The sequence below is a fragment of the Lynx canadensis genome, chromosome D3 (assembly GCF_007474595.2).
Source record: "Lynx canadensis isolate LIC74 chromosome D3, mLynCan4.pri.v2, whole genome shotgun sequence".
NCBI classification, from domain to species: domain Eukaryota; kingdom Metazoa; phylum Chordata; class Mammalia; order Carnivora; family Felidae; genus Lynx; species Lynx canadensis.
The window spans coordinates 39,741,331-39,768,762 of NC_044314.2; the positions used below are offsets into that span (position 1 = coordinate 39,741,331).

The following is a 27,432-nucleotide window of genomic DNA, read 5'->3' on the forward strand; positions in this document are numbered from 1 at the left end:
GAGAGAGGGTGTGAGTGGGGGAGGGACAGAGAGAGAGAGAGAGAAAGAGAGGGAATCCAAGCAGGACCTGCACTGTCAGCACATAACCCAACAGAAGGCTCAGTCTCATGAACTGTGAGATCATAACCTGAGCCAAAATCAAGAGTCAGATGCTTAACTGACTGAACCACCTAGGCACCCCAGTATATGTTTAGTTTTGTAAAAAACTGCCAAACTGTCTTACAAAGTGGCTGTACCATTTTTCATTCCTACCAGCAATGCATGAGAGTTCCTGTTATTCCAAAGCCTTGCCAATAGTTGATTTTGTCAGTAGTCAGGATTTTGGCCATTGTAATAGCTGTGTAGTGATATTTCACTGTTGCTTTAATTTACATTTCTGTGATGACATATGAAGTATATACTTACTTGCCATTGTATATCTTCTTTGGTGAGTTGCATGTTAAGGTCTTTGACCTCCTCTTTTAAGTAATCTCTACATCCAATATGGGGCTCGAACTAACAGTCCCAAGATCAAGTGTCCCATGTTCTACCAACAGAACCGGCCAGGCACCCCAACATCTTTGATGCTTCTTTTATTGGGTTGTTTTCTTACTGTTGAGTTTCCAGAGTATTTTGTATATTTTGGATAACAGATCTTTATCAGATTTGTCTTCTGCAAATATTTGCTCCCAGTTTGTGACTTCTCATTCTTTTGACCTTGGCTTTCACAGAACTAAAGGCTTTAGTTTTAATGAAACCCAACTTATCAATTATTTCTTTCATGGATCATGCTTTGGTGTTGTATCTAAAAAGTCATTGTCACACTGGACCAGATGGACTTAACATGTATATTCAGAACATTTTATCCTAAAGCAGCAGAATATGTATTCTTCTCCAGTGCACATGGAACGTTCTCCAGAATAGACCACATACTGGGACACAAATCACCCCTTAGCAAGTATAAAAAGATCGAGATCATACCATGCATATTTTCAGACCACAAAGCTATCAAACTCAAAATCAACCACAAGAAAAAAAAAAGTTGGAAAGGTAACAAATACTTGGAGACTGAAGAACATCCTACTAAAGAATGAATGGGCTAACCAACAAGTTAAAGAGGAAATTAAAAAGTACATGGAAGCCAATGAAAATGATAACACCACAGCCCAAAGCCTCAGATGCAGCAAAAGCAGTCATAAGAGGAATGTATTTAGCAATCCAGGCCTTCCTAAGGAAGGAAGAAAGATCTCAGATACACAGCCTAATCTTACACCTTAAAGAGCTGGAAAAAGAACAGCAAATAAAACCCAAAACTAACAGAAGACAGGAAATAATGAAGATTAGAGTAGAAATTAATGCTATTGAAACGAAAAAAAACAGTAGACCAGTGAAACCAGAAGCTGGTTCTTTGAAAGAATTACAAAATTGATAACCCACTGGCCAGTTTGATCAAAAAGAAAAAGGAAGGGACCCAAATAAATAAAATCAAGAAGGAGAGGGGAGAGATCACCACCAACACAGCAGAGATAAAAACAATAATAAGAGAATACTATGAGAAATTATACACCAATGAAATGGGCAATCTGGAAAAAATGGACAAATTCCTAGAAACAAATACACTACCAAAACTGAAACAGGAAGAAATAGAAAATTTGAAGAGACCCATGACCAGTAAAGAAACCGAAATTGTAATAAAAAAATCTGCCAAAAAACAAGAGTCCATGGCCAGATGGCTTTCCAGGGAAATTCTACCAAACGTTTAAGGAAGAGTTAACACCTATTCTCTTGAAGCTGTTCCAAAAGATAGAAATGGAAGGAAACCTTCCAAACTCTTTCTGTGAAGCCAGCATTACCTTGATTCCAAAACCAGAGACCCCGCTGAAAATGAGAACTATAGACCAATTTCCCTGATGACTGTGGATGCAAAAATCCTCAACAAGATATTAGCCAACTGGATCCAACAATACATTAACAAAATTATTCACCACGACCAAGTGGGACTTCTACCTGGGATGCAGGGCTGGTTCAATATCTGCAAAACAATCAATGTGATTCATCACATCAGTAAAAGAAAGGACAAGAACCATAAGCTCCTCTCAATAGATGCAGAGAAAGCATTTGACAAAATACAGCATCCTTTCTTGATAAAAACCCTCAAGAAAGTTGGGATAGAAGGATCATACCTGGAGATCATAAAAGCCATATATCAAAGATCCCATGCTGATATCATCCTCCATGGGGCAAAACTGAGAGTTTTCCCCCTGAGGTCTGGAACAAGACAGGGATGTTCACTCTCGCCACTGTTATTCAGCATAGTATTGGAAGTCTTAGCCTCAGCCATCAGACAACACAAAGAAATAAAAGGCAACCGATGGAATGGGAGAAGATACTTACAAATGACATATCAGATAAAGGGTTAGTATCCCAAGTCTATAAAGAACTTATCAAACTCAACACCCCAAAAACAAATAATCCAGTGAAGAAATGGGCAAAAGACATGAATAGACACTTCTCCAAAGAAGACATCCAGATGGCCAACCAACACATGAAAAACGCTCAACATCACTCATCATCAGGGAAATACAAATCAAAACCACAATGAGATACCACCTTGCACCTGTCAGAATGGCTAACATTAACAACTCAGGGAACAACAGATGTTGGCGAGGATGCAGAGAACAAGGATCTCTTTTGCACTGTTGGTGGGAATGCAAGCTGGTGCAGCTACTCTGGAAAACAGTATGGAGGTTCCTCAAAAAACTAAAAACAGAACTACCCTGTGACCCAGCAATTGCACTACTAGGCATTTATCCAAGGGATACAGGTGTGCTGTTTCGAAGGGACACATGCACCCCCATGTTTATGGCAGCACTATCAACAATAGCCAAAGTATGGAAAGAGCCCAAATGTCCATCAATGGATGAATGGATAAAGAAGATGTGATATATATATATAATGGAGTATTACTGGGCAATCAAAAAGAATGAAATCTTGCCGTTTGCAACTATGTGGATGGAACTGAAGGGTATTATGCTAAGTGAAATTAGTCAGAGAAAGACAAAAATCATATGACTTCACTTATCTGAGGACTTTAATAGACAAAACAGGGGAACACAAGGGAAGGGAAGCAAAAATAATATAAAAACAGGGAGGGGGACAAAACCTAAGAGACTCTTAAATATGGAGAACAAACAGGGTTACTGGAGGGGTTGTGGGAGGGGGGATGGGCTAAATGGGTAAAGAATCTACTCTTGAAATCACTGTTGCACTATATGCTAACTAACTTGGATGTAAATTAAAAAAATAAAAATTAAAAAACAAATAAAAATAAGTCATTGTCATACCCAAGAACATCTAAGATTTTTTGTTATTTTCTAGTGTTTTTTTTTTGTTATACCTTTAGGTTTATGATCCATTGTGAGTTAATTTTTATGAAAGGTGTGAAGTGTATCTAGCTTTGTTTCTTTTTGCATGTGGATGTCCACTTGTTCTAGCACCATTTATTGAAGAGATTGTCTTTGCTCCATTGTGTTGTCTTTGCTTTTTTGTGGAAGAGCAGCTGACTATTTGTGGACTCTTTTTTGTTCCAGTTTTCTATTTGTCTATTCTTTTGCCAGTGCTATACTGTCTTGAATAATATAGCTTTCTAGTATATCTTGATGTTGAGTGTGTTCATGTCTGTTGCTTTTTTTTGTTTTTCAATATTGTTTTGGCTCTGCTGGGTCTTTGCCTCTCCTTATAAACTGGCATATAGGAAAACAGTTGAAGATTGGGGATTCACATTGTGTCTTGCAACTGTTCTATAATTGCTTAATATTTCCAGGAGTGTTTTTGTTAATTCTTTTAGATTTTCACATGTACAATCATGTCATCTGAAAACAAGAGCAAATTTATTTATTCCTTCCAAATCTGTATGTTTTTTACTTATTATTATTATTATTATTATTATTATTATGGTCAATGCATTTTCAAGTACTTCCAGTACAACATTGAAAAAGAATGTTGAGATGGATTATCCTTGCCTTGTACCTGATCCTAGTGGGAGAGCTTTCTTTTCTCACCATAAACTTTTGTGTTAGCTGTAGGTTTTTGTAAACATTCTTTACCAAGTCAAGGAACATCCCATTCCCTCCCCCCATTTTAACTTATTGAGGGTCTTACAGTAATGCTGTCTGATAGAATGAGTTAGGAGTATCCATCTGTTTCTATCCTCTGAAAGAGATTGTAGAAATTTAGTATAATTTCTTACTTAAATGTTTGTAGAATTATTCACTGGGGAACCCATGGGGGCCTTGTGCTTTCTGTTTTGGAAAGTAATTAATTATTAATTCCATTTCCTTTTTTTTTTTTTTTAATTTTTTTTTCAACATTTATTTATTTTTTGGGACAGAGAGAGACAGAGCATGAACGAGGGGGAGGGGCAGAGAGAGGGAGACACAGAATCGGAAACAGGCTCCAGGCTCTGAGCCATCAGCCCAGAGCCCGACGCGGGGCTCGAACTCACGGACCGCGAGATCGTGACCTGGCTGAAGTCGGATGCTTAACCGACTGCGCCACCCCGGCGCCCCAATTCCATTTCCTTAATAGATGTCAGCATATTTAGATGATATGTTTCTTCTTGTATGAGTTTTGGCAGATTATGTCTTTCAAGAAATTGTTCTATTTCATCTAGGTTACCTAATTCTTGAAAATAGAGTTTTTCATAGTATTCCTTTATTTTCTTTCAATATCCATGAGATCTAGTTACATCACTGCTTTCATTTCTGATATTAGTAATTTGTGTCCTCTATCTTTTTTTCTTAGTTTGCCTGGCTTCAGGCTTATCAAGTGTTATTGCTCTTTTGAAAGAACCAGATTTTAGTTTCATTGATTTTTTTTCTACGATTTTCTGTTTTCAATTTCATTGATTTCTGCTCTAATTCTTATTATTTCTCTTCTTCTGCTTAGTTTTAATTTAATTTTCTCTCCTTCCAGTTTTCTAAGATTTAAACCTATATTATTGATGTTAGATCTTTCTTCTTTTCTAATATACACACTCAGTACTATAAATTTCCTTTTAAGCAATGCTTTTGCTGCATCACACAAATTTTGATAAATTGCGTTTTGTTTTTATTTAGTTCAAACTATTTCAAAATTTTTCTTCAGATTTATTCCTTGGCTATACATTTTTAAGAAATATGTTGTTTAGTGTGTACACATTTGGGTATTTTCCAATTAACTTTCTGTTACTGATTTCTAGTTTAATTCCATTGTGGTCTGACAGTAAACATTGTATGATTTCTAGTTTTTATAGTTTTTTAAATTTGTTTAGCAGTTCAGGGATCATTTTTAATCCTAGAAAAAGACACTCTGTTATGTCTTTATAATGTTCTAGGCCACAGTCATCTGGTCTATAACTTTATAGTTTAGAAGGTTATGTTACTGCTTGGATTCTTTTTCACATATTTATAACAACCCTTAACTCTTCTTTAGAGAAAAATCTTGGCCTTTCCTTCAACTACTATTTGTTAATATCTAAGACAAAGTTTATAAAGGACCTTCATCTGAGTAAAGTAAAAATTAAAACCTTCTAAAACACTTTCTTGGGGGTCATAACTTTTACCACTTCAGGCCTATTTAGATAATGTCCAGTTCAATTAACAGAATAAAATAGATTTAATAAGCCCAAATTTGGTTTGTACACTATACAGCTTCTGTCACAATTTCAGGTGAGACTGGTGGTATTTTAAAATGGTTAGAAAATGGACATTCTGATTATTTATTTATTTTGATTCTTGAGGATTTATGCCTATCAGTCAAATCTAAAGTGTATTACTCTTGACTTATATACAATAATTTTTATTGAATTAGGAATTGATACTACACCCTAGACTTTTAACAAATCTTGGTAAGGGGCACCTCTGTGGCTCAGTTAGTTAAGCATCCAATTTCAGCTCAGGTCATGATCTCACAATTCATGAGTTCAAGCTCCGTGTCAGGCTCTGTCCTGACAGCTTGCAGCCAGGAGCCTGCTTTGGATTCCATGTCTCCCTCCCTGTCTGCACCTTCCCCATTTGCACTCTTTCTCTCTCTTTCAAAACTAAATAAACATTTACAAAAATCAAAAAAAAAAAGTTCCTAAAAGTAATGGCCAAAACTGACTACTGCTACTTGGTGTTTTAAATTAATGAAAGAGGTAGTCCTATTGTTCAAGATGGTTAAAAACCTATACACTTAAGTTATGTTAGAATTCAGAACTAGGATTAACTTTCTTGATAAAATTATATTCCTTTTCTTAATGATAATTGGGCAGTCTTTAATGTTTCGTGTTTTCTTCTGCTTTAAACGGTCCAGAAGCTCAGAATCATTTACACTATACATTGCTAGCACCGTCACTCTTCGTTACTCCTTTCTGTGTTCCAGATTTACAACTTTGATCATGTACTCTTTTACTTTTGGTTCATTGTTTTTAAGTTACTTAGATTCTTCCCTACTCTATTCAGAGATAAAATACTTTGCCAACGTGAAGGTCAAGGAAGCCATTAACTGTAATATTGGGAGTGTCCACATTAATGATAAATGTTTGCTGGGGAAAAGAGGGAAGGAAGGTACAGACAAAACAGAAATCGTGTGAAGCTATAGCAGGATTTAAGTCCCTCAAATGTTGTGTGAAGCTTCAGAAGAGTTAATTTTTCTAACACATATTTGAGGGAGTAAATACACCTAAAAATGTGATAAAAATAATTAGACACTCAGTATTCTTGATGATGTAAAACAGTTGAGGACAAAATAAAACTTTATTTGCCTTGCTGGGAACATAACTTCCTTCCTCATTCTACTAGTTTAGAGCCTTGTCAGAAAAAAATGTAGTATATTGGCTCATTAGAGTTTTCATTTAAATCTATTAATTTTGGGGGCAACTGGATGGCTCAATCGGTTGTGTCTGACTCTTGGTTTTGGCTCAGGTCATGATCTCACTGTTCACGAGAACAAGCCCTGGATCGGGCTCTGCGCCGACTGCAGAGAGCCTGCTTGGGATTCTCTCTCTCCCTCTCTGGCTCACTCTCTCTCTCTCTCTCAGAATAAATAAATAAACTAAAAAAAAATAAATCTATGATTTTTGTTTCTATTTTTTCCTCCCTTTTCTAAATGAAATGTGATTTTGTTGAAAGGGTGTGGATTTTGGAGTCACATGTTTCTTAATTTGAATTCTGGTTCTTTATTCTGAGAATATTGAGAATATTGTGATCCCGTAAATGAGTGTAATAATACATGTATTATACCTGTGTGTGATAATATTGTATATAAAACATTTAACTTGGAGCCTGACAAATAATAAACTCTCACAAGTATTAGGGATAAACAACATAAAGAGTATTCCATAAAATGGGGCTTCCTAAACTCTTTGATAGCTGACTTACATTTAACTCTGGAGTCTATTTCCTAATAAATATATAGATTCTAAATAACACATTGAAAGTAGTAATAGCTATTTGTTGAATGTTTGATGCCAATGTTGCCTCAGGTAAACTATTATATATGTATAATAGTTTAATGTATATAATAGTTTATATATGCATATATAATTCTTCGTGTACTTCCACAATAATTTTGTGGAAAAGAAATGTTATCCCAGTTTTACTTATGTGAAAACTAATATTTGATAAGTGTTAAGACATATTGATATAGCAACTCTGATAACCTGTACTCTGTAAATTGGTAGAACCTTTCTGGGAAGTAATTTATCAATATCTGTAAATAATGTTTTTTATCTATTTTAAAAAATGTTAGGGGCGTCTGGGTGGCTCAGTCGGTTGAGCCTCCAGCTTCAGCTTAGGTTATGATCTCACGGTTTGTGGGTTCGGGCCCCATGTCGGGCTGTGTGCTGACAGTTCAGAGCCTGGAGCCTGCTTCGGATTCTGTGTCTCCTTCTCTCTCTGTCCCTCCCCTGCTCACACTCTGTCTCTCTCCCTAAAAAATAAACATTAGAAAAATTTAATAAAAAATGTTTATTATTGAAATATAGTCATTATACAATATTATATTAGTCAACATACAATATTATGTGCATTATATTATATGCACAACATAGTGATTCAACAGTTCTATACATTATGCAGTGCTGACCACAAGAAGTGTAGTTACCATCTGTCACCATACAACATTATTACGATATGATTAACTATATTCCCTATGCTGCACTTTTCATCTAAGTGACTTATTTTACAACTGGAAGTTTGTACCTCTTAATCCCTTTCACCTGTTTCTCACATTCCCCCCCCCCCCCCCCCCCCCGCACCATACTGGTCCACTTTGGAAGCCATCAATTTGTTCCCTATATTTATGCATCTGTTTCCTTTTGCCTGTTTGCTTGCTTGTTTTAAATTATACATGTAAGTAAAATCATATGGTATTTGTCCTTCTCTGACTTATTTCACTTAGCATAATGTTCTCTAGGTCCATGCATGTTGGTGCAAATGGCAAGATCTCATCATTTTTATGGCTGAGTAATATTCAGTTGTGTATATGTATACCACATCTTTATCCATTTCATCTATTGAAGGACACTGAGGTTGCTTCCATTTATTGTCTATTGTACATAATGCTTCAGAGAACATAGGAGCTTATATATCTCTTTGAATTAGTGTTTTTGTTTTATTTGGCTAGGGTTAGGGTTAGGGTAGAACTAATAAATCATATGATATTTCTATTTTTAATTTATCGAGGAACTTCCATACTGTTTTCCATAGTGGTTGCACCAATTCACATTCTAACTGACAACATAGGAGGTTTCCCTTTTCTCCATATCCTTGCCAACACTTGTTATTTCTTATCTTTTTGATAATAACCATTCTGACTGGTAGGGGGTCTCGTCTCATGGTTTTGACTTGCATTTCACTGATGATTAGTGAGGGTGAGAATCTTGAGGAAACATGTCTATAAAATATGTCGCTAAGGCTGGTGTACAGAAGATCACTTCCTATGTTTTCTTTCAGAGTTTTATTGTTTTAGGTCTCACATTTAGGTCTTTAATCCATTTTGAGTTTATTTTTTGTGTCTGATGTAAGATAGTGGTTCAGGCTCATTCTTTCGCATGTAGTTGTCCAGTTTTTCCCAACAACCGTTTATTGAGGAGACTGCCTTTTCCTCATTGTATATTCTTGCCTCCTTTGTCAGGTATTAATTGACCATATAGAAGCATAGGTTTATTTATGCACTGCACTCTGTATTCTGTTCTACGGATCTATGTGTCTGTTTTTGTGTCAGTACCAAACTGTTTTGATTACTGTAGCATTGTGTTGTGTTTTGAAATCTGGGATTATGATACCTCCAGCTTTGTTCTTTGTCAAGATTGCTTTGGCTACTGAGCGCTTTTATGATTCCATACAAGTTTAGGATTATTTGTTCTAGTTCTGTGAAAAACAGTGTTGATATTTTGATAAGGATTGTATTGAAACTGTAGATTAGTAACTTTGGGTAGCCTAAATATTTTAACAATATTAATTTTTCTGTGTCATGAACATGGTATATGATTTCATTTGTTTGTGTTGTTTTCACTTTCTTTTATCAGTGTCATGCAGTTTTCAGGTTATAGATCTTTCACTTCCTTGGTTGAATTTATTCCTAGGTATTTTATTCTTTTTGCTTAATTTTAAATGGGATTATTTTCTTAATTTCTTCTTCTGCTACTTTATTATTAATGTATAAAAATACAACATATCTCTCTATTATTTTGTATCCTGCAACTTTAATGAATTCATTTATTAGTTCTAATAATTTTTTGGTAGAGTATTAGGGTTCTCTCTATATATTAATATGTCATCTGCAAATAGTGCAGTTTTACTTCTTTAAATTTGAATGCTTTTTATTAGTTTTTCTTGTCTCTTTGCTACAGCTAAGATTTATATTACTATTTTGAATAAAAGTGGTAAGAGTGGACATCCTTGTCTTGTTCCTGATATTGAAGGAAAAGCTTTCATTTGTTCACCATTGAGTAATATGTTAGCTATTGGTTTGTCATGTATGGCGTTTTTATGTTGAGTTATGTTCCTTCTAAACCGACTTTGTTGAGAGTTTTTAATCATGAACTGATTTTGGGTTTTTTCTATTGTTTTCTTTTTTCTGCATCTGTTGAGATGATCATATGGTTTTTATCTTTCATTTTGTTAATGTCATGTGTCACATTGATTTGTAGATATTAAACCAATATATGTAAAGACTTTATTTTTATTATTTTTTAATGTTTATTTTCGAGAGACAGAGACAGAGCATGCATGGGGGAAGGGCAGAGAGAGAGGGAGACACAGAATCTGAAGTAGGCTCCAGGCTCTGAGCTGTCAGCACAGAGCCCGACGTCGGGCTCGAACTCACAATCTGCAAGATTATGACCTGATCCGAAGTCGGAAGTTCAGCAAGCTGAGCCACCCAGGCGCCCCATGTAAAGAACTTTAAATACTAAATACATTTGCAATCTATAGTTAATTATTTCTAAAAATAAGACTTAAAGAAAATCACCAGATAATAAAGACGAACAAAGGCTACAAAGATGGGTGTTAAGGATGTTTATGATTAGTTACATAATACCAACTAGAAAATATCCTCCAGGAGGACAAGAATTGTTTGTTTTGTACAACTGCATCTCAGTGCCTAGACCAGTGCTGAGAACAAAGTAGGTACTCAATACGTGTTTATGGAAAACATAAATACATAGCTAACATATAGTGGGAAAATTTTAAAAACACAAATTTTTCAGTAATAGATTTGTTGTGTAATATGAGTACAAGGATAAATTGTAAATTCATTCAGTTCTAAATTTTTAAAAATGGTGCTTTTGCTTTTTTTAGTGGCTGAGAAAGATAGACTATCTATCTATCTAGGCTGACTCTACCAACGATGACAACTTGAATCCCTGGACCTAAAAAGCAATACACCAAAAAGTCACAATGCACATCCCTGGGTTTGGAGATTCAGGTTATTTTAATTTTACTTCTGGATTTTAAAAATGTTTCTCCAAAAAAAACCCATTTATTTTCATAAAGAAAGAAAGGTAAAAACACAAGCACCCTTGTGTTTATTTTTAGAAAGAATCCATTTGGGCTGCTACCTGTACTTTTTGTTAGGTTCCTGGCCGCAAAAGAGTGCCCTAAGAATGCAAGTCAGAGCTGCTGTGCCCCACTGATTCAGTACAACTCAGTTATTTGCAGAAATACTCAATTTTTCGTTATAACTCTTAATTTTTAATTCTTGTTTTCTCTGTTCCTGGTCTAAAATCTTATATAATAATTTGAGTTCTCCAACTTTGGTCTTAACTCCCCTCCATCACTGGAAAGCAAACTGATGCTACTTCCTTGATTCTGAGCTTATATCTATTTATATTTGGTGTTTACTTCTCTTTTCTCTTTGAAAGTGGATTTCCGGACACATAGCATTAAGTGTTGCATTGCTCTTCAGTTCTTTGTCCTAGTATAAGTCTCTTCCAGTAGAATAGCTCTTTGCTGCCACCTTCTGGTTTTTGTCTGCTAAAGCCAGGCAGCAGGTCAAAGGTGACTGTTTCAATCTGGGCTCTTCTCAGCATCTGAGAATGCTCCGCCTTTTCTTTGACTTCTTTGAAGCTCTTCAAAGTGATCTTTTGATATATTTTATTCTCCAAAACCAGAATTGACTTATATTTATGGAGGCTTTATGTCCCCAAAGCCTATATTTTTTTACTTTTTTTTTTTTTTTTTTTTTTTTTTTACAGAGAAAGCTTGTTGACCTCTAAAGAATACAAGAATAGCAAATATAGGGAGCATCCACAGCCTTTAGGGATAAGTACCCAAAGAGCGTGAAAGAGGCTACCTTCCTCCAAAGCAGAGTAAGGTCTTACTGGAGAGAGCGTGGCTGTGTCTCAGTCGATGACCTTAAGCAGCTATCTGCCAGGTGCCAGAGAATTTGATGAAGGTTAAATGGAGTTTGAATGGAGTTTCTGGGTAGAGAACCTGGAGGGTAGGCACCATTGGTTTTCCACACACCAGCTGGCAGCAATTCTACAGGAAGAAGGAGGAAACCATTGGAAACAGAACAAGGTTGTCAAGGGCCTTGCTGCAGCCTTGTAAGCCCCACCATTGCCCTCTATTGATAAAGCCTCACTTGAAGCCAGCTGGCAGAAGAAAATAGTTTACATATCCAGCCCTAGTATCTCAAATTAGTTAAGAGAGTGGATTTAAAGCTAAAAGGCAATGATTAGATAAATGGCACAAATATACAGTCCACATGCAAACTTCTCTAATTCAGTTGGTTTCTATATGTAACTGAACACCATGTCTTCCATTTATCTCATAACTCTAGAGTCTCTTTTAATCTTTAGAGTCTCCTACATTAAAAAAAATTGCCTTTTATTGCATTAACATTTGTTGAAGAGTCTAAGCCATTTACTTTCCAGAACATCTCTCACAATGGGTTTATTTTTTTGTTCTCATTGTTAAATTCAGGTTAAACACTTTTGGCAGGACTATTACATAGTTATCATATTGTGTCAATGAAACATCACAAAGCACATGGTGCAAGTTTGTCTCATTATTAGTGATAGTAAGTTTGGTCATTTGGTTAAAGTTATGACTAATAAATTTATTTATTCTCCTGTTGTAGTATTGACCCAATTGAGTGATATGTTAAGAACATGAAATTATCTTTGTTTCCAAAAAAAAATTTTTATCCAAATTTAGCATCCACTGGTAAGTCTTGGTTGAATCCATTTTTGTCAGAGGTGTGAAATGGTGAATTTTCTGGACTTCCATTCCTTTTACAATCCATCGACAATTAGAAGAACTGAAAAGTTTGGCACAGGCTGGGTTGCAGGCCATCGTCCTAAAAATGGTTTCTTCTTTCAGTTCTTATTCAGGCACTTACCTCTGCATTTGCTACCACTGCCCCTATTTCCTTAAGTCTCAGGGAAACACCTTGTCGGCCTGGTTTCACTCTCCATCCTTCACATGCTGTTCATGAGTAAGAATCTGTGTGATTATGATATTTTAATGGATCTGGAGTTTCTCATTATATGAAGAGATTTTTTTAAAAACCTATTTTTGAGTTTGAAAGAACCTAAAACTTTGATAGCTTGATTACCCAACCTAGGGACAAAAGTACTTTGTTTGTTATTTGTTAATTCATTTGTTCAATAAGTTATCTAGATGTTTTTACAGCTACTATATCTTTGTCATTCTCCATCCTCTCTTCTTAAACATTTTCAATGATAGTTTAATAAGTACTTTACTAAGACCATACTCTATCTCTTGTGTTAAATCTACAGTAATATGGATTCATTTTCCCAATACTGTTCTCAGTAGCTACGTAATCCATACTGCATAATTAAAAGGCAGCATCTCTGGTGTTGTGTGGTAATGTCAATTACCACTATGGAGAGTTTAAATCTATCCAAGTAACAGAAAAAAAAATATTTTTCTACACATTTTTTGCCTACTAAATTCCAAAGAATGATTTTTTTTTTTTTTAAGAAAAAAGAAAAAAAATATTCTGGCCAAATGGAGAATCTGATTACATTTTACAAACTTCAGACTATCAATTTTCAAAATTGAATGTGTTCTTTTTGGAAGATGTGATTAAAAGCAAACTGATAGTTTTTAAAAAGAGGAATTGAGGACTGTTTAGTCTCTCCTTTTTGATTACTTTGATCTTTTAGTTCAGGATTATAAAGTAACCTGAACTGAACTGAAATTCTTTTTCTTGGTCTTGTATCACTTACTTTGTTTCAAATAACATCGGATTTTTTGGTTGTATGTTTGGTTGGTTGGCTGTTGTTTTTTTATAATACTCAATTTTTAATAAATATTTTATTCTTTATTATAATGTAAGTAAAATGTTGCTTGTGTTATCAGTTGTCTTCAATAATATTTTCTGATATTCTATAAATAAAACCTTTTTTAAATTTGATAATATATAGGGTAGAGAAGAATTCTTGAAAAGACTTATTCGAAGTGAAGTGACTAATGGAATGATGATTCAGGTAATCCTAATTCGGTTTCAATATTTTATTCTTCCTTTAATTTGCATTGTACTTAGCATTTTAAATTTGCCTGTAATGAGGCATCTTTTCCCTACTTGGTTTGCAAGCCAGCAGTTTTCTCTCCTTAGCTGATGACAGTTGCCCTCTGTGTACGACTAGCAGAGCCTGATCATGCATAAAGAAACTGACCTCCCATACACATATCTCATTTTGTGGCTTAATGGGAATTTCTGCCAGTCTAGTAAAAGGGCAGTGAGATCTTATTCCTAAGTGTCTCCTTAGTTTGCTTTGTGATGATGTTATGTTTTCTTTACTTTTAGTGTCTTTCAATTGAATTTCTGTATTTAACACTGAAAAAACATATGTTATTTCTATATAAAGATTTTGAAATCAAATTAATATAGCTAGCAAAGTCAATTTAAAATGTCTTTATCTTCGTCTACCACCTGCATATCCTTTGGAACCCAGGTTGTCTGTTTTGGTCTTTGACATGTTTCTAGAATGGCTCCCCTTCAGAAATACATGAATACCTGAAGTTCTAAAAATAAAATCAAGAGGCAAAACAGTCCAAAACAGTGTTATTGTATACACTTATTTGAGATTATCTGCACCTCTGGTCTTTGAAATGAACACAAATTTTGTGATTTCTTCTGTTAGGAAATTTGGCATTTTCAAACATATAAAAGCAGTGTTTCTCCGCTTCTCTATGCTGAAAATGCCAAATTTCCTGATTTATTTTTCTTTCTATGTATATGTATGTTCAATAATTCCATAATTTTCTAGCCCTTTTAGCTTAGTATTTTGTCATTAACTTCTTGTCCATTGGTTTTACTGGGTTTTAGTTTGCCAGAATTACATATATTTCAATATTTGTTGTTAGTGTGCTTTTTAACCTTATTATCTTCCAATACTTACATAAGAATGTTTGATTTTTATTATCTATATTAATTGTCTCTCATTTTTGAATAACTACATTGTTTAAATATGGTATATTCATACCTATTTTTTGTGGTGGCATAATTTTTTTTTAATTTTCAAATAACAACAAATATTATTGCCTGACACAAGACTGAGACTCAATAAATGTTTACTTTTTTTAAGTTTTTAATTCCAGTTAGCAGGCAGTGTTATATTAGTTTCAGGTGTGCAATATAGTGACTCAACAATTCCATACATCACCTGGTGCTCATCACAACAAGTGCACTCCTTATCCCATGTTTAGGTGATTGATAACTTAATGAATTCTTTAAAATTTTTGCTGGCAGAAAAAATTGTATTCCATTCAAGAAGAACAGATCCTTGAGAGACAGGATCTTATGGAAAAGAAAGCAACGTACACCCTAGCACTGGCGGAACTAGAGACACCGCTGCTTGAACTAGAAGAAGATGCCGCAAAAATCAGAACTGCCCACAAAAAGCATGCTGACGTAAGCACTTACAATTAATCCAGAAGCTAATTTCCAGGAGTGTTGAGGTCGATAAATCGTATATGTGATCTTACATTATTATTTGGAATATTATGATTTCACATAGGAAGACATAAAAGCATGAACAAAATGAGTCTTTTATGACCACACAGCTGATCTATAGTGGAACCAAATGGCAAGACTATTGATGCTATTACCTGGGCCCCCATACTCTATCTTAAAGTGTACCTAGGAAAAGCAGTTTTCAAACAGATGAGTAGTGATTTTTCTTTTGTGATTGCCCACTATGTTAAATTTAATTCAAAGTCTTCACTGCCTGTTAATAAAATGCTGAAGCTATGTTTACTCAAATATAAAATCTAATGCATCTTGACATTTTTATGGTAAATTTTTGATGTATGTGGAAGAAGTTGAGACACATAGGATGAAAAATAAAGCAAATGTCGATAAAATATTTTCAAAACAACAAGTTTATGGCAGTTACTGATACTACTAGCCCTTCCCAAAGAAAAATTTAGTAGAATAATATGTATGCATCCTGTCATTAGTCTTTTGGAGAAGTAGAGGGTGTGGTGAGAGTTATATATTCTTGTCCTTAGGTGCAGGGAGGACATACATACATTCGTTTGGGCCATTTTAGCAACAGAACTTTTTTCTTTGCAAATGATGATGTAATTTAATAATTTATTAAAATGGCCTTTAATAATTTTCAATTTTTTTAATTAAAAAAACTTTGTGATTTATAAAATGTTCCCATTTTGAAAGTTTATTTCGATCTTCAAAGCCTCCCTGTGAAATAGCCAAGACAGAGCTTACCTGTGTTGTGGACTTGAGAAAACTAGGGCCTAAATGCACGAAGCAGCTTGTACAAGGCCATAAAACATGGCAACAACAAATTCTGAGTATACTACTATATTCAGGGCTCTTAATTGCTTATCCTAGAGCTCATGTAATGAATATATAACCAGTACTAACACCTAGTGAGATAAATGATTTTAATAATGGCTCCTCCTTACATTAGTGATGGAAATTTATTAATTGCTTCAAAAGCCTCAGTATAATCATCTGAGCATAATGAATTCCTAAAAAGATTAATGACTTTTATTCCCCCTTATTTTATAATAGCCATTGTTTTTTTTCCTCATCTTATAGTTCAGTAATCATTTTTGTTTTTATTATATTTTAATAGTTTATAAACTATAAGAACTATGAATTTAACACAGACTCTTGGAAATAGCAAGTTTTTATGCACTTTTGGTAATGATCGCTGATAATTGGTATTTGGAGTTTTAATTTTGGTTAAAATTTTCAAATATGGTGAAAACTTATAATTTCTATGTGAGTTTATTAGTTTTTGTTATTTAGCTAAAATTTATTAGATTTTTGGTTTTATCTGCTAATTCAAGTGGAATATTGGGATGTGGATATCATAGTATATTTTTGTTATTCGTGTGTGGTGGTCCTTTCCCTTTCTACCAAAATACATATTGTTACTATTAAAATGGTCATTTGGGAACTACTTGGTCTAAACCAGGGTAGTTGGATTGTAACTGCTGCATATCTTAATTTCTGAATGTCTTCTAGACATTAAATGATATAATTGAGAAAAGAGAAAATGTTAAAAGAAATGTGGAAAGAACAAAGAAAAATTTGAGAAAAAAAGGGAAGAAAACTCGTGATGCAATAATAGAAACTGAGGTAAGAAATTTAATACCAAAAAAATTTATGAATTTCCAACCTCTTTATGTCAATGAAAACTATTCAAGCAATTTATTTTAGGTGGATACCTCTCATTTCTAATTGGTTGCACTAAGTTTCTATACGCATACACACACACTCACACATACACACACAGAGTGCATCTTCATTTTTTCTCTTTTATAGTGTTTTTCCCACTGTACTAGTGCACCCTCCTGTTAACCTTTCCTACAAAGTAGAGGTAGGGATTTCTGTATTGTACCAGATAGTACCATGTTTCTAGAGATGAGACCAATCTACAGACTGAAACATTTGTTAATATCCGACAACTCAATTTTACCCTCATGCCATTGTAAAGGCAACATGGTCATATACCAAAAGGCTTCAGGGCTTTTTCCAAATCAGAAATATTTGCTCCCTGGGCACCTGGGTGGTTCATTTGGTTATGCAACTGATTTCGGCTCAGGTCTTGATCTCGCAGTTTTTGAGTTCGAGCCCCGCATCAGGCTCTGTGCTGACAGCTTGCTCAGAGCCTGAAGTCTGCTCTGGATTCTGTCTCCCTCTCGCTCTGCCCCTATCCCGCTCACACTGTCTCTGTCTCTCTCAAAAATAAATAAGCATTAAAAAAAATTAAAGAAATATTTGCTCCCTGAAAATCCTCATCTCCAGTATTCTGTCTTTATAAAATCACTGGATATGGGGAAGTGGAGATAGTCCACTATCTTCAACTTGCTATCCTCTGAATATATTTGTAAGGTAGCACCAATTGGATTTGTTGGTGGACAGCATGTTGGCTATTAGATAGAGGTGTAATCATATCTTTTTAAAAAATTTTTTTTAACATTTATTCATTTTTGAGAGAGACAGAACAAGAGCAGGGAGGGACAGAGAGAGAAGGAGACACAGAATCTGAAGCAGGCTCAGGCTCTGAGCTGTCAGCATGGAGCCCGACGCGGGGCTCGAACCCACAAACCAAACCATGAGATCATGGCCTGAGCTGAAGTTGGACACATAACCGACTGGGCCACACGGGCACCCCTGTGTAATCATAATATTTTTAAAATGTTTGTACTAGGCCGCAAAATAAATATTAAAAATTTACCAAGGAATATAATAATACTAGCAACAATAACTCCAACAACAGATACTGATATTTTTCAGTTCTCTATATCCAGACGTTATTTAAAATGCTCAGATATATTAACTCATTTCAACTTCATAATAACTCTACAAAGATTATGCTATTATTATCTCCATTCTACAGTTGAAGAATCTAATGCCTTGTTTTTTAATGAACTTGTTCAGTTTCACACAGCTCGTTAATGGTGCAGTCGAGATTCACTAAATCTGGCATTGGCACCAGAATCTATGCTCTTAACCATTACGTTATTCTGATCTGCTCATACAGGTTACTTTTGTTGAATATAGTGAAGTAAAATTAGAACTCTAACAAAAAAAAATTACAGCAAAAAGAAAACATTTGTATAGATCACTGGAAATATGTTTTTAGAAAATTTTTTTAAGTTTATTTTTAGAGAGAGAGAGAAAACAAGTGGGGGAGGAGCAGAGAGAAGAGAGAGGGAGAGAGAATCCCAAGCAGGCTCCACCCTGTCAGCTCAGAACCCCATGCAGGACTCAGGTTCACAAACCGTGAGATCATGACCTGAGCTGAAATCAAGAGTCATACACGTAACTGACTGAGTCACCCAGGTACCCCTCTGGGCATATTTTTTAAATTACATTTTTTTTTCCATTATTTGCTTCTGTGTTAAGGAATATTCAGAAATATAACTTACCATTTATTTATAAATGACTGATGATAAACCATAGAGCAAAATTTATGGAGCAGGTCAGGGTAATACTTTAGTATTACCAATAAATTATTTTGGTAAGAAAAACTTAAAGTGCTTAGCATATCTATGTGAACAAAAAGAGGATAAAAACAGCCATGGGAAAAACTAACAGAGAAATAATTATATATAGTAATGAAAGAAAGAATGCTGCTTTGCATAGCAGTTTGTTTTAAAATTTGGATGAAGTATATAATTTATTTATAAAATGCAAATAATGAAAACTGAGTCAAGAGGAAGAATCACAACAAGAGTAGAATGATAATTATAGAATAAATGTCATTTGTCTAGACCACTAGTGGCAAGAACAAGCCCAGGTACTTTACAGGTATCCCTGCAAAGACCAGATACAGACCATAACAAAGTATGGAGAGCTTCTGAATTCATTCTGTAATAATGTAATTCTGAAACTGTAACTGAAAAAGATTAGCATGAAAAAGAATTCTATAGGTGATCTCATTTATGAACACAGATGACAAAACCTTAAATATATCAGTGCGTTGAGGTTTTACAGTGTGATTTAAAAGCATGTATTATGCAAGTTAAGATTCTTTTGAAGAATGTGAAGATGAGTCAGCATAAAGAAATGTACAGCTGATACTTGAACAGTGCAGGATTTAGCGGTGCCGGCCCCCACATAGTTGAAAATCCACATGTAACTTTTGACTCCCCCAGAACTTAACTACTAATAGCCTACTGTTGACTGGAAGCTTTAAAGATAACAAACAGTTGATTAACATATATTTTTGTATGCTACAGATATTATATTCTATATTATTATATTAAAGTAGAATAGACTAAAGAAAATCATAAGGAAGAAAAAATATATTTACAATAGTGTGCTGTTAAAACTCTGCATGTAAGTGGGTTTGCAGAGTTCAAACCTGTGCTGTTCAAGGATCAGCTGTACTAATATAATTCAGTACATTTACAGAAATGAAAGACAACCCAAAATATTTGATAAAACACCATAGCCACCAATGATTTTCAAAAAGACCTTCAACTACCTAGAAACAGAATGAAAACATTCTGACCTTGATTGTGTGTTATAGTGTGTCTACCAGTATTTTTTAGAAAATGTTATACTCAATGATGGAACATTAAAAGTATTTCCTTTAAACTCAGGATCAAAAACATTCCAATAAGCTCCTACTACTCAGCACACTTCTGTTACTGATCACAAGTTACTTGTAACACATCACAAAACCTAAAACCTATGTGTTGAGCAGTACAGTTGAAAGCTACCACAGTTCTCATGTCCACATCTGAATACTAGTTTCAAAAATATTAACTAAAAATTGCCAAAAGTGGTATGTCTTACAAATAACAGATTTCAATGAAGAATATGGCTGAACACTTTCTTTGTGCTCAGTATTATCCAAGGTACTAGGAGTTCAAGTGCTAGAGAAGAAGGGTTAATTTTCTTTTATTTGTCCTTCAACTTAGTTTGCCTTTCCAGTTATTATTGAACACTTGAGATATATTAAACATTGTTGGAATTTGCTGGAGTTGAGGAGGTAAAAGGAGAACTTTGTTCACTCAAGAAGCACATCATCTTTTTGGGGAGTAGACAAGGACGCAGAGAGCATTAATACTCTGCGAGCAAAGCTATGACAGCAGTATAATGAGGTGGGAGAGTGTCATGGAGGAGGAAACTGAGCTGTGAACTGAGGGATCTGGGGAAAGTTTTTCAGGGGAAGTTATTACTCACAGAGCAAATGGAGGTTAAGTACTTGCATTGCCATATGTTGTAGAGAACAGAGATGATATACACACAAAGCCTAAAAGAATGAAAAACGATTGGCAGTGGAGGTATTCAACAAATGGTTTCTATTATTATTATTATATAATTTTTAAATGGATGAAGAAATGAGGTAAGGCATTTTAGAAACAGATGCTATGTTTGCAAAGCAAAGATATCATGGAATAGTGCTGTGTGTTTGTGGAATTGTAGGTAGTTTGGTATGACCAGAAAGTAGGGTACCTATTATAAGAATGAAAAGGGATGAAGCCAGTGAGATGGGCGATCCCTGGATGAAGAAATACCTTCTGTACCATGCTGCTGTGGAACCCCAGACTGCTGTAATTCAAATATTTAATAGCATTTATTAAGTACTCTTATGCTGATAGGTATACAAAATATACTGTAGACCCTATTTTTATCTTCTAAGAACTTAAATTCTAAGACAGATAATTTTTAAGACAAATAATCTTATCTTTTACTGTGCATAAGCATTTCAGTCATGGCCAAGCTAAACGTGGGCCATTACTGAATTTTTACTATTTTCACCCCCATTTAAATCATAGACATAGAATATACACTTATTACATTTAGATAATTTAAAAATACATTTATTAAATCTTATTTAAAATATAATCTGAAATTAATAATTTAGAATATGAATCTAATCTTTATTTAATTTTTAAGTTTATGTATTTTGAGAGAGAGAGAGAGGAAGTGCGAGTGGGGGAAGGGCAGAGAGAGAATCCCAGACAGGCTCTCTGCACTCAGCACAGACCCCAGTGTGAGGCTTGAACTCATAAACTGTGAGATCATGACCTGAGCCAAAGTTGGACTCTCAAGTGTCTGAGCCACCCAGGTGCCTCTATAATATTTATTACCTGATATTTTTTAAATATGTGGCTGGAAATGACAGTATTTGAGAAAAATAAGCCAAAGGATGGTCAGATTCTAAATGTACTTTTTTTATGCCTCTATTCCCATTTACTCTGGTGGCACTTCAGCATTTATCAATAGACTTACAAATGGCTCTTGGGGTCCCCAACCTTTTTTGAACTGGAGATGCTCAAATTTGTACCCCTCATTGACATAGAGCATCTAAAAGCTTCCTTCTACTCAGCTCCTTATAGTGCCGTTTCTGCTCTTTTTTGATGCCGTGGAGGGGGATATGCTGTTCACATGTACCAAAGCCTCACTGATGGTACCTATTAAAGTGCCAAAATACTGTTTTTGCTTTTCACTGCTGTCTGCAGGAAGCACACTCTTGCTTTCCTTTGGTATAGAATCCTCTGACGCCGCCTTCAGCATTGCTGAATTGGCTGGTTTGGTCTCAGTTGTAGATACCATTGCTTCTGAGGTCGTCTTAGTTTCCTACAAGAATCCTCATTCAAGATTAAGGCATGAATTATGGAATCTGACTTAAAAGTCAAGTTTAGTGATAGCATGCTGTACTCACAGTTGCCCATCCTCTTCAGCTTCTGAATACTTAATTTACTCCATACTTATGTATCTCTTCACACTTTTTTGAGGTGTTGACTTTTCTCCTAGTAATAATATAATATCCTGTTGGGTCTCATTGAAGAATCCTAGTCATTCATCTTTCAACCATATTCAGGTATTGAAAATAAACCAAAAACAAACCAACCAACAAATAAACACCCTCATTCCAGAACTTTCAGGAAAAGAAAAAAAAAGGGAGGATATGGAAATTCAAACACAGTACCCAGTGTTGAAAGTCGTGGACAAATAGTGGGTAGGAAAATAAATATAAAAGATTAGCCTTTCTTCTTGAAATCTGTAAGAGCAGAGAAAGAATCAGGGAGCATATGGGGGAAAATGGAGGAAAATAGGAGCAAAGGGAGCAGTTGAAATCTGTGAAATCAGTTGGGGGAGAGTAGCACTAATTAGAAGCAATGCCAGATGTAGGGAACAACATTCTGTAAGTCAGTCATCCAGTCAGTAAATCATTAAGTCAATATAAACATCAACAGTCATAAAGGGATCATGCAAAAAATAGATGGAAAATAAAATCTTCAGTCTGGAATTGTACAGGCCAGCCTTGGGGAAATGTATTAAATACCAACTTCTTGTGTTTGAATGATCAGGACAATGTATCTTCTTGCCTACCTTCAATGTACACGTTTGAAAAACAGTAACCACATGTTTGCATTTTGAAAGGATGTGCCTTTAAGGTGTGCATGTATGTGGGCGTGTAGAGGGACAGACAAGTTAGTGCAAGGGAGAGAGGGGAAAATGGAGAAAGAGGAAAAGAGATGGGGGGAGAGAGACTGTATACTTCTAACCCATCTTTTAGAAAATCACATCAGGTGTTAACTATGAAGAAGGGAAGGTAAATCTAAGTTGTTGATTATGTTGATAAGAAGTTACTGTTTGCTTTTGATTGTTCACATGGCCAAATGTAATTGTATCCTTAAGTTGCCAGGATATGAAAATTCTAGTATTTAAAATAAAGCTTTCTGGGGTGCCTGGGTGGCTCAGTCAGTTAAGCCTCTGACTTCGGCTCAGGTCATGATCTCATGGTTTGTGGATTCGAGCCCCTCATCAGGCTCTGTGCTGACAGCTTGGAGCCTGGAGCCTGTTTCAGATTGTGTGTGTGTGTGTGTGTGTGTGTGTGTGTGTCTCTCTCTCTCTCTCTCTCTCTGGCCCTTGCCCGCTAACACTCTATCTCTCTCTCTCTCTCTCTCTCTCAAAGATCAATAAACATTAAAAAAATAATAATAATAAAATAAAATAAAACATTCTTGAATTTGTTTTTCAGGAAAAACGCTCAATGATTTTTAAAGAAATAAAGACCACTAAAAGTAAAACAGTTATTTATCATGCAAAAATAGATCAATTGAATAAGGACTTAAAAGAAAAAGAGAAGGAAAAGAATATTTTGGCTCAGACACTTGAGCAATTAAAGTAAGTATTTAAGTGTTATAAAATATTAAATGTTCAATATATTATTTATAAAAGAGATATGATCAGATTTCCATATTTAAGATTTGTTCTTAAAATGATCCATAATTTGCCATTATTATTTGATGTGGAATAAACATGTAATATTTGATAATTTTGGCTTAAGAACATAAATTGCATTCATTTATTACTCTGATGGGTTTATTCTTATTTGAGTAACTGCAAATATTTATTCTTTCCAAGTAGAAGAACTTTTCTTAATTATGAAATTAATCTTTCCCATTAATTTCAACATTTCTCACTCACATGACATGGTTAATAATATATGGTTTTTCACCCAACTCTTTTGGTAAGTTTTAAGGTAAGCCTTTAGAAATAGATATTCTACAAAACCTCATGTAATTTTTTCATATTTATTATAAAAACCTCTTATGCAGTCCCTTCATTAGTCAGGGGCATACATGACAAGGGTTAGTAAGGTCTTTCACTTAGAGAATGACCATAGTCTAAGATCCTTCAGTGTTTCCATAGACCCTTACTTAGAACTTGCATACTCTTCCTTTATTCCTTTTTGTTCTTATTTTCTATTTTATAATACATTGAGAACAGAGCTTGCAGGACTACTGGAAGAATATACATTAGTCACGTTTAGGAATTATAGTTTGATTTAAGTATAATAAGGCTAACATAGCATTAGCAAAATCACAGCCCTTGAGGGATAAAATGTCATGAAAACAGTTGCGCACAGCTTGATTATCATACACTTAATAGAATCAGGGCATGCTCTCAACAAGGATTTATTTAGCTATTACTATAGGGTAAAAACATATTCAAAATGATCATACAGATTTATCTGAAAAACATTAAATCATATTCAGTATATCATGTAAGAAGGCAAGGAAATATGCTGTTTATTTTGAAAGATATTTATCCACATCATTTAACATCTGTACAAATATGCTGAGGTTCAATGGTGTAAGCTTAAATTTTTTTAATTCTCATTAAACTTGTAAAGATTTAGTTTAGGAGCTGGTGAATTTCCTTTCTTCAGAATTCTTACCATTTCAGTCCTAACATTTTCGTCTGTTCTGTGGCTAGATTATATTGCCCTTGGGACAAGATTGGTCACCATGTCCCAGTGAATCAGTTCCTTCTCTAAACTTGACAAAAGTCTGCCTTCTCACAGGAAAAGGAGAAAAAGAATAGCTGAAGCTGTGACATTATTGACAGATCTATTAATTAACAATAATGATGGATAATGTCAAGTAATATTTAAAGTTACCATTAATTGACCTCTCAACGTACCAGATACTCTGTGGGCAGTCTGTGTTCTTTATCTGACCCAGTTCTCACAACAAATCTTTAAATTATATAATAACATTCTTAAAAGAATACTGAGGAAACAAGCTGAGGGAAATTAGTTGACTGCCGTAACATTGTACAGCTAATTAGTGGTAGAACCAGCTCTGGTTTAGGTCCATCTTATTCCAAAGTGGTGCTCTTACGGCTATGCACGTTGACTCCCTAAACTAGGATTGGAAAGGAAGATTATTGCAGATAAACTGTATTAGCAATAGTCTACTGGTACTTTCAGTAGGTGACTGTATCAAGCTAATCATTCTTTATTGAGAACTTACAGTGTGCCTAGTGCCAGACACCGAGAAGGACAAAGAAATGACAAATGAGAAAGAGAACCTTCAAGTATCTAAAGATAATTTAGCAACACAAGCTTGCATGTGCAAAACTACTAAAATATGGTGATAAGAATAATAACAAAGCTATCCTTGGCTCTAATTTTTACACCTGTTTCTTAATTAGGATGTGAAAGGATTTAAACCAGACCCATAGGACCTCAGAGTGTATTCCTTTTATCACTGGGAGAAAGGAAACACTATTTTCATGCATAGATATACATATAATCATAATGTATGCATTTGTGTACGTGCCTATATGTGTATGTGTATGTATATATGTATATATGTATACATATATGTATGTATATATACATATATACATATGCATATACACATGTATATATACATACATATATGTATATATGTGTATATATGTATATACATATACATGTATATATGTATGTATTTACATATGTATGTATACATATACATATGTGTGTATATATACACATATACATATGTATATATGTATACATATATATGTGTATATATACATATGTATACACACATGTATATATACATGTATATACACATACATATATGTATATATGTATATATGTATACATATACATGTATATGTGTATGTATATACATATGTATATATACATACATACATATGTATGTATACATGCATATGTATGTATGTATATATGTATGTATATATATGTATATATGCTTGTATATATACATATGTGTATATATACAAATATATATACATATATATACATATACATACATGTGTATATATATAAATATACATATATATACATATATATATATGTATATGTATATTTATAATTAACTAAATGCTCTGTTGAATATAATCCAGTCTCAAAATACTTAGTGTAGGGAACAAAGTATATGTGGTCAATATATAGTGATATTTGCTGGGAGCAACTGTGGGAGTATTTTGGTTCTGGTCATACTAGTTCTTTCCTGTGTGAATTTCCCCAGTATTCTATGTTCCATAATGTCAAGGGTTGTTGTTGTATTAAATGAGGTATTATATTCAAAGCACTTTAACATTTCAGTCCCTCAAAAACTTTAGTCCTGCTGCTATTTTAGCTAACTGTGCAGAGGATTCAGTTTTCTATACCAGCAGAGATAAAAACAACTGTGGGTAACGTAAGACTGTGTGGAGCTTTTGCAGCTGCTTATTCTGTATTCTGCGTTACTGATCGACTCTGGCAATTATTTCTAAAGCATATTTGTTTTGCAGTATTGTATTAACCACTTTTTGATGCTTTTTCTACTTATATTGTTCCTTATTTAAAGAAAAATCACTTAATCTCTGTGTCAGTATATACTTAGTTGCAAAGGACAAAATGCACACACACACACACACACACACACACACACACACCACATTCTCACAACAGCTTAAACTAAACAATAGGGAAATGTGTCATATTATAAAACAGGGGCTCTTAGGCAGGGTCAGCTGCAGGGTTGGTGATCCAGGAGATCAACACTAGGTACTCAGTTTTTTCTCTCTCCTCTATGCCCATTGTCTTCAGGTTTGAAAACATGACTCACTCACATTTAGTGGATGGGAGCCTTTTGTACATGGAATTAGGTCCTTGCCTTTCGTCTTATTAGGCTATATTAATACATATCTTCATTCCTGAATAATCAGCCACATGCTAGTCTAATCTAATTATACTTAATCTAATTAGAATTTATTTTTGGGGTTATGTGCTGCATGGAGGAGGGGTTCTTTTGGAGAGGCATGCTGGGTAGGCAACCAAGAAAATCCACTAAATTTCTCTAGAGATTTTCTCTAGAGATTTTCTCCCAACTGGATCGTTTAGAAGTAGCTCTATGGAGATAGGCCTATGGAAAAGATTAGGGATCTTTCCAAAGCCCTTCAGTTCTAAGACTTTTAAATACTGGCTCTTTAAAACTGTATCACAAATGTATTTCAGAAAATAAAATATGAATTGGTCAGTGGCAAATACAATTCTTTCTTCATAGGAACCACTATATAACTACAAAATATAAAAAGGAATATGCACAAGCTGTGTTTGATCAGCTCGTAAGTGAGAAAAAAACCTGTGAAGAGAGACTCTATGAAGAAGAACAGAGATACAGAACACTCATTACCATGAGGCAAAAAACTCTGGCAGATATTAAAGTGAGT

At 34.5% G+C, this 27,432-nt stretch overlaps 1 protein-coding gene across 1 annotated transcript in view; it reads left to right on the forward strand.

Moving 5' to 3' along the window:
- Window positions 1-27,432, forward strand: part of CCDC178 (coiled-coil domain containing 178) — a 368,290-nt gene that overhangs the window by 129,527 nt on the left and 211,331 nt on the right. Inside the window, exons 13-17 of the mRNA XM_030335810.1 lie at window positions 13,898-13,960; window positions 15,226-15,387; window positions 16,972-17,085; window positions 23,456-23,601; window positions 27,267-27,426. Of these exons, the coding sequence (XP_030191670.1) occupies window positions 13,898-13,960; window positions 15,226-15,387; window positions 16,972-17,085; window positions 23,456-23,601; window positions 27,267-27,426 (645 nt within the window). The remainder of the gene's footprint in view (window positions 1-13,897; window positions 13,961-15,225; window positions 15,388-16,971; window positions 17,086-23,455; window positions 23,602-27,266; window positions 27,427-27,432) is intronic.